Source organism: Vanellus vanellus, assembly GCF_965231255.1.
Source record: "Vanellus vanellus genome assembly, chromosome: 28".
In the NCBI taxonomy this organism is placed as follows: domain Eukaryota; kingdom Metazoa; phylum Chordata; class Aves; order Charadriiformes; family Charadriidae; genus Vanellus; species Vanellus vanellus.
The window spans coordinates 2,531,523-2,539,773 of record NC_138933.1 but is presented as its reverse complement, the minus strand read 5'-3'; the positions used below and the strand labels follow the sequence as shown (position 1 = coordinate 2,539,773).

The window sequence follows — 8,251 nt, the reverse complement described above, 5'->3', positions numbered from 1 at the left end:
TGCACACACCCTCTCCCCATACGCTGCACTACTGTCCCTGTGCTGCAGCAGCCGTTGGCAGAGGAAGGCAGCGAAGGACATGCGCGTGCCTGTGCTGAGGGCAGGATGCACTCTGTCTTGGGGAGTGGCACTTAATCAATCCCATTTCAAAACTCTAATTATATCAACAAAAGCCTCAACATGGCACTGCTGGCTGCAATTCAGGTCTTGTTTCCACACTCTCCAGAGAAGTTTCTCCCCTTTGTCCTTTTATACTTTGCTGAAAGAAATGAGGTTTGGACGGAGCGACACCGACAGGGCTGCGCTGTGCGGAGGGTGCTGAGATGGGGGGGAGCCCAGACTGGTGTGGACTGTTGGGCTGGGGGCGGAGGAGGGGCAGCAGTGGGGCTGTGGGCACGTGTGGGAGAGGGGAGAATCGCCGGGGTGCTCCAAGCCAAAGCTTCAAAGTGGGGGGTTTACAAATCAGCAGTGAAAAGAATTGCCCGAGCTCCTGTATGCGTGCAGATATGTGTAGGAGTGTTCACGTGCGCGTGCCTGCTGCTGTGTCAGCGTGTATGTTGTCTACCTGCACACACGTGAGCAAAGACTGGTCTACTGGGGGGCACTGGCTTCTGGCTGGGAGCCCTCAGCGGAAGGGGCACAAGACAGGGACTTGCCTGTGCCTGTCAAGTGTGTGACACTGCCACCATCATGTGCCACCTCGCCATGCTCTGTCCCCCAGACACAGTTTCTTACCACTGCTAGAGCATGACCAGCCCATCCCCAGCTAAGGGTCAGGGGGCCCAGTCCTTGCCAGTTCCAGCCTGCTGCTTTTGGCTGCCCGCTCTGTCCATCTCCCCAGTCCTTTGTTAAAAGCCAGTGGATACAAATAGCTGGTTTCCATATGCACAGCAGCATCTGTTACTGCCAGGGAGATTTGCATTGCTAAATGTAAATTGGTTGTTATGTCATTTATCATAAAGGGGGGGGGGGATGCTGAGGGGAGGCAGCAAACATCGGCGAAGTTGTCATAACAAATCGCACGACTCATCATTCACCCTGGCAGGAAGGTGCGGAGCTACCCAGGAAGGGTTTGCACATGGAGGGAAGGGGCTGTCCCCTTGTACAGAGAGGGAAACTGAGGCACAAATGCAGTCTGAAGTGCAGCAGCACGCAGGAACCTCTGACCCCAAAGTTTGTGGTTAACCCAGTCACCAGGCTCACTATGGGAGAGGCTGGAAGGGGCAGAGCACTACCAGGGCTCAGGACCTGATCCTCAGCCTCACTTGCCCCTTCCAGCAGTGTCCCTGGGCTGGGATCCCTGTCCCATCTCGACCCGCCCCGTCCCTCCCAGCCCTGCTGCAGACGCCTCCCTCGAGTCTCCTGCCCACCCTCCGGCCTCCGACAGCACTCGGGAACCTGCCATCGCAGCCGGATCTTCCCCACACCCTCGCCATGAAGGGCCCCCTCCTCGGAAGCATGTTCTGCCGGCATGTCAAGCGGCACCCCGGAGTGAGTCACCCCACACCCTCTCCCTCCACGGACGTCCCCCATCCCCCCATCCCTCTGCATCCCTCTGCCCCCCTCCTCCTCCCAGGGACCCCCCTCACACCCCCCATCCCTCCAGGCTCATCCTTGCCCTTCTCTTGCCTTGTGCCTCAGGGACCCTGCGCTTCCCCACACCCTTCTCCCTCCTTCCGGCTCCCCGTTCCTCCTGCCCTTTGCACCCTTTGCCAACCCCCTCTTCCTCCCACTCCCCAAACCCCTTCTCAGCACCCCAGTGCAGCTCCTCTGCCCTCCCTGTGCCTTCCCAGGCTGTCCCCTGCCAGCATCCCCTTCACGCTGTCCTCCTGGCTCTCAGAGCATCCTCCAGGGAAGCCGGGTGGTTCCAGTGGTCCCCAGTCTGCCTCTACTGAGGAGAGGTGGGACCACCCTGCGCTGCCTGTCCCGTGCTGTCACGGAGCTGGGCTTCAGACACGTCGACTCGTGCCCATGCTCACTGGCCCTGGCAGGCGTGCAATGCTGGCAGCTCCCCGGGTGAACGGTGCTGCTCCATGTCCTCCCCTTGGCTACACTCTGCTCCAGGGGCATCTTTGGGGGGAGTGGGAATGGAAAGAAAGCCCCCTCCCCACTCGCCCTAGCAGCCCTAGGTTGGAAGCGCCCGTTCCTGTCCCTTCAGCTCAGATCGTTCCTCTGCCGTCAAAATTTCAAGCTGAGGGGTTTGTGTACGGAGATGTCTGAATCCTCATAACCCACGGACCTTCCAAGATGGCAGCAGCCGGGCGAGCATCCCCACTCTGCCAGGACATGCATCTCCTGCTGTGGGGCTGGATCCCCTCCCGCAGCAGGGAGCTGGACCCCAGAGGGTCAGAGGGCCCCCAGCCCCCCCTCACCTGTCCCTGCTGCCTGCTGCGCTCGCCGGGGACCTGGCAAGGGCTGGTGGCCTGGGGAGGGTTAATGAGCTGCAGGCGCTGGGCTGAAAGTCACGTAAGCTGTTGGCAGTTGGGTTTGGGGAGGGTAGAGTAGCCAGGCTGGAAAGGATGATGAGCCATAGCTGAGCGTCGGGACGCCTGGCTCTCGGGAGCGGAAGGGAGCACGGGGCTGGAGCATGATCAGGCTCTTCCAGAGGAAGGCGGGTGCCTGCGTGCTGCCGGCACCAAGGTCACCGGGGTGCTTTTCACATCCTCGGTGAGAGCAGAGGGATGGACAGCAGGGGCCCGCGCTCCTGCATGGTCTTCATGGCACTGCTGCGCATTTCTGTGTGCAGAATGGGGCGGATTTGGGGGTTTTCTGTTCATGCCCACCATGGTTTCCCCTGCTGTCAAACAGAAAACTGTGTGTGACTCGAGGGACACAGAGAGGCCCTCAAACAGTAATACGTAAGCGGGGGCTGGTGGTGCTAGGTACCTGTATGTGCAGTGCCTGAAATGCACCCAGCATGGTTTAAGCAGGATTAGTGCCGGTAGAGGTTGCTGGGGCAATTTTTGATGTGTCATCCATTACATGTGATCAGCTGCAGCTCATGCCAGGCAGGTACATCAGCACTTTCACCTGGCAATAGGCTCTCCCACCGCAGCAGCCCGGCTGCCTGCCCACCTGGCAGTGATTAATGTCCCACACTTGCCCGTGGAGCATCACGGCAGTGAAGTGCAGGACAAGAACCTGTGTGGCGTGGAGGTCCGGGGGCTGCATGGTGCAGCAGGTGCCTTTCAGGCACCCCGCAGAGCCCAGCACCGTGTCCCACCATTCACTCACCCCAGCGCACGGTCCTGCTGCGGGAGGGGATGCTCAACCATGCCGTGGCATGAGACACTCGTCCCTCCCTGTCCAGGCACGGGCCCCCCGCCTCCCCCAACACCTTCACTTTGGTTTTCTCCCTCCTGCTATTTTTGTATCCAGAGCAGTAGGAAGAGGCCCCACTCTGGCAGAGACGGCTCCGGCTCACTGCTGGATCATTTGGAAGCGCTGGGCGGTGGCAGGGGCTGCGGCAGGGACCGTCCATGCCCGGCCAGGGGGCTCAGCCCCACTGCCAGCAGAGATGGGGGTCCTGGGCAGCACAGCACTGACTGCCGCGCTCCCAACAGGTCCCCACAGTCGGGGTTAAAGGGCAAAGACTGCACACACACAGGCAATGTTTTAAATCTCCGCACACTGAAGGTCAAGCTCTCAATAAGTCTTGTTTATTTTTGTGCATGTGTTGGGGGGGCACAGGCCCCACTGCCTGTACCTGCAGGTCCGGAGCCCCTCGCCTGCTGCATGAGCCATTCCCCCAGCTCCCCCTACCCTTAATTCTTCCCAGGCATTAATTACCCAGAAGGTGTCAGCAGCAGATGGTGAGACGAACCCATCGCCCCGAATCTCCTCCAACAGACACCGCAATTCCCGGCGCTGTGGAGTTTGTCTTGATTAGCCAGCACGGTTGGGTAGTGGCTACTGCCAGATCCTCTTGGCACCCGGCCGCACCCGGCACAAAAGATCATTATCTGCTGATGCCTCTAACCTCCTGAATCGGCGCTGGCATCTGCCAGGCGCTCGATCAGCCAGTGCGAGCATGCAGCACTGCTTGGCTTGCGCATGGGTGCTGCCGAGCGGGAGCTGGGTTGTGCTGGCGGCACTGGGAGGGGTTGGGGGGGTCCAGCCAGTGACTGAAGGATGGCCAGGGAGTGCTGGGGGGGGGACACACATCTGACTGCCTGTGTGTCTTCCCCGCAAGATCACCTCCCCATGCAGAGCAGAGAACAGAGGGGTTTGGACAGACCCTTTTCCTCATGTTTTAGAGTCGTCCCCCTCCAGTCTCATCCAAGTGGGGAAACTGAGTTGCTGGGGGGGGGGACGACAGGGGGGGTTGGAGACTGCTGCACAGAGTCAAACTGCCAAGCAGAACTGCAAATATAACCCAGGCACTCAGGCGCTGCCAATGCAGACCGCCTGGTGTGCACGGCTCTGGTGGCGCCACTGGTCCCCGCTCCACGCTAATGGGCACTGCGAGGCGCCAGCCGTGTTTACCTTCCCAGGGGCACGGGTTGGCGGAAGGTTCATTACGCTCAGACCGTCTTCCCCAGCGTGGGGGCCGCAGCAATTTGGGGGAGGTCAAAGCAGCCTCGTCTCAGCTCCGATTGAGGCCGTGTCCCCCTGGGCACTGGGGGATCAGCAGCATGAGCGGAAAGGGGAGCAGAGACGAAAGAAGATGGAGATGGCTGCCCTGCGAAGGTGCAATGAAAGCCCCTGTGTGCATGGAGGGGACCTGCAGCAGGGCCGGGGCAGCTCCTGGGAGGTTGCTGAGTGCCCCCCCTCTGCTGCATCATCCCCAAGACTTGCTCTGCACCCAGAGGCTCGGCCACCGGCGTGACACCTGGCCCTGGTTTGTCCCAGTCCATCCCTGCCGTAGGCACTGGGGCAGACGAACTGAACCCTCCTCATCTCATGCTTCATCAGGAGATGGTGCGGAAGGGGTGCAGGGCCAGGGGGGGCAGCTGCGGGGGGATGGAGAGGTTGCCCGAGGGGCGCAGCATGGTTTTGGGACCAAGCCCTGCTCCAGCCGCAGCCCTGTGCTGGGCAGGGACCACATCCCTCAGGGAGGAATCGCTGGCCAAGGCTCAGCCCCTGACCGGTGGCACCATGCATGCTAGGAACAGGACCCCTGGGCCCTCACCCGCAGCCATGCCAGCCAGCGCTGGTGCTGGGCAGCAGCAGGTGGAGGGGAAGTGATTTCTCATTCCAAATCCAATTCCTCTCTAACACGAGCCGATTTTTCTCTCCCTCTTTTAATTCAGTCACTCAAGCTGACAGCTACACTGTGTACCGCAGCCCAGCTACAGGATTGCTCTGCCATATTTCCCCTGTAAATCTCCCGGTGTGTCAGCTCTCCCTTTCACTCTCCAGTCGGCCTGATAAATATTCATTTTATTGGGGCATTTTTCATTTCTCTCTCTCTCTCTCTCTGCAGCTCATTCCCCTCATTGGCTTCATCAGTGTCGGCCTGGGCAGTGCTGTCCTGTACTTGCTGAGGTTGGCCCTGTACAGCCCGGACGTCAGGTACGGGTCGGGGTCCCCCTGGGCCCCCCTTGGGCTCTCGCCCTGCACCCCCACAGCCAAAGGGGTTGTTATGGCAGGTGGGTGCTGGGGTGTACAAGGCGCCTGGATGCACTCCGACACCTTCGTGGCAAGCAGTGTCTGGGGGGGGAATGGCCAAACACAGGTGCAGAGGTGCCCGGAGTGGGTGAGGGAAGCTATGGCACCATCCACCCACTCCTTGCCTGGGGCTGTGGGGGTACAAGGGGCCCTTCGGCGCGATGCTCCAGGCGCTGCACCAGCTGCTGTGAAACCAGAGGTGGGCAGGAGAGAGATGCAGAGAGGTTACAGGGACTACGGGGACGGCAGAGAGTGTGGGATGGATGGGCGGATGACGAGGCAGATAAAAGCAGTATGTGACTGATGGAGAGGGGGAAAGACAGCATGGGGAGGGCTGCATTGACAGAGGAATGGGAAACCAGTGGGATGGATGGTTGGAGAAGGAATGGGGAGAGGGAGGGATGGACAGACATAAAAACAGTGTGTGAGGATGAATGGAGAGGGAGCGAAGGGAGAGGGAGACAGGGCATGAGGATGGATTGATGAGGAATAGAGGGTGGATGGATTGGCACGGGACAGACCGGCATGCTGTGCCACAGGAGGCTGGGGGTTTTTTCCCTTGTAGCTCAGTGGCCCACAGTCCCTGCAGCCCCATGCTGTCTAATGCCTATCTAATATTTGTTTGTTCCCAGTAAAACGCTCATTGATTTAATATGACGCCAGCTGCCCAGGGTACTTAGCTCAGCAATTAGCAGATCCAGGCACCTTGTCTTTGATGGTGGAAGCGCAGGGGTATGCGTGTGTGTGTGTATGAGGGGGGATAAAACAACAGCAGCACCCCCCCAGCACATTAATGTTATTAAACAGCTCCAGGGGTCTGCATTTGCAGCACAGCACCCCCCTCCATCCCCCAACAGGCACGCACAGACACGCACGTGCATCTTCCCAGATGGAAAATTCTGCTCTTGGCCGACACCAGCGGATTGCAGGGGGATGGGAGAGGGGCAGACGTGAGCTGCTCTCTCTGGGGACCCGTCCCACGGCTTCACTGGCCTTCCACAACCCCTCCGGGGACAGGATGGGACGTGTCCTCTTTGGGAAGGCTTCAGCTGACCAGCACCAGCCGCCCCGTGCGCTTGGCTTGCACGCTCATAAGCGTGGCATGTGCACAAGTGCTGCACTCAGCTGCCATGTCCCTGCTTGCTCACAGTGGGCTTGCACGACAGGGCAGGCAGCAGCTCACCCCCCCCCCCAAACAGGGAGTGAAGGCTGCAGGGGGCGCATGGGAGAAGCCCCTCCCCCCCCCCCCCCCCCCCCGATGGGGGTGCAGCAGGGCAGTGCCTGCAGAGGTGTTGGCTGGGGGCGGGGGGGCATACGTGCACCCCTGCATGTACAGCCGGTGCCGCCGCTTGCAGGCCAAACATGTGCCAGGGCGGCAGCCAGGCTGTGGTTTGGGTGAGTCAGTCCATGGCCATGGCACAACCCCAGGCATGGGGGCTCCGGAAGCAGGCCCCCAGGGAGCCCACCTGGCCCCCACCCCATCCCTTCACCCTGTGGGGGCTGGAGGGACCCGCTCAGAGCCCCCCAACCACAGCTGAACTGGGAAGCGTGGCTACAATGGCATCGGGGATTACTTTGGCGGAGCGCCAGGACTGGGGACACTAGTGGGGTAAAATGGGGGGGGGGGGGGGGTGTCTGTTGTTTTCCCCATCCTCCTTACAGGTGCTGATGGCCTCATCACTCCTTGCAGCTGGGATCGGAAAAATAATCCTGAACCCTGGAATAAGCTGAGCCCCACAGACCAGTATAAAGTGAGCACTGGGTGAACTGGAGGGCTGGTGCTCTGGGGAGGGGGGGAGGCCAAGACACAGTGTTTTCCTTGGGGAAGGGGGAGAGGCGTCGTTGGCCATGGGGCAGAGCTGCGGGAGCCCTCCAGCTCCTTGTGCTCAGATCTGGGGAGGGGAGCACTGCCCCCCACCCCATAGCTGAGGCCCGGCTGCAGTGACAGCCGTGGGGCATGCAACCCCCTCTCATGTCCCTCCCTTCACCAGTTTCTGGCAGTTTCGACCGACTACAAGAGCCTTAAGAAGGAACGCCCCAGTTTCTGAGCTGCCCTGGGGATGCGCCGCCATGCTGGGGCAGAGGGGAGCATGGCCACCCCCACCCCCCCCGGCAGCACCACCACAGCCCCCACCGGCCTTTGCCTGCCCCACGGCTCCGTGACAGGTCCCTGACTGCTTCTTCAGTGCCCCAAACCATGGGGCCACCCCCCCCAATAAACTACATCACTCCAGGAGCAATGTAATGGTCACCACCCTGGGCACGCTGCTCACCATCACGTCTCGCCTGTATTAAACTTGTAGGAAAATAATAAATTATAGGGGGTGGGGGGTGGGCAGCAAAATGGATTATGGATGCTGTTTCCCAGGCCCATAAACACAGGAGACATCCAACAACACCCTCACACACCCCCCTCCGTGTGGGGAAGGCCAGGGTGGGGGCTCATGTCCCACTGGAAGCAGCAGTTCACGGCCCCTGCACGATGCGTTTCCGCTCTCCCATGCTCCGGGGCTGCGGGGGCTGCCCAGGGACCCCCCCCAGTCCCGACCAGCCCCTCTGGAGAGGAAAAGAGCAGGGCAGGGTGTGGGGGAGTCACACACACACACACACACACATATGCATGGCTGCACGTGTGTGCTGC

The 8,251-nt window shown here is 60.6% G+C and overlaps 1 protein-coding gene across 2 annotated transcripts; it reads left to right on the top strand.

Moving 5' to 3' along the window:
- Positions 1–1,402: 1,402 nt before the first annotated feature.
- On the top strand, positions 1,403–7,866 carry NDUFA4L2 (NDUFA4 mitochondrial complex associated like 2). 2 transcript variants are annotated; one of them, XR_014270109.1, is made up of 4 exons: positions 1,403–1,491; positions 5,426–5,514; positions 6,468–7,361; positions 7,602–7,866. XR_014270109.1 is itself a non-coding variant. In XM_082496374.1 (4 exons), exons 1-4 carry the CDS (start codon positions 1,435–1,437, stop codon positions 7,656–7,658), a joined length of 264 nt encoding a protein of 87 aa, XP_082352500.1. In that variant the 5' UTR covers positions 1,403–1,434; the 3' UTR covers positions 7,659–7,866. The 2 variants fall into 2 exon arrangements, 1 of the variants encoding a protein (XP_082352500.1); XM_082496374.1 differs by having other exon boundaries at positions 7,301–7,361.
- The last annotated feature ends 385 nt before the right edge of the window (positions 7,867–8,251 follow it).

Bases quoted from the DNA above. Each gene is read 5' to 3' on its own strand.
- NDUFA4L2 (XM_082496374.1), top strand. From the start codon at position 1,435: ATGAAGGGCCCCCTCCTCGGAAGCATGTTCTGCCGGCATGTCAAGCGG. The intron at 1,492-5,425 runs GTGAGTCACCCC...CTCTCTCTGCAG, and splicing joins ATGTCAAGCGGCACCCCGGA to CTCATTCCCCTCATTGGCTT. The intron at 5,515-7,300 runs GTACGGGTCGGG...CACTCCTTGCAG, and splicing joins CTGTACAGCCCGGACGTCAG to CTGGGATCGGAAAAATAATC.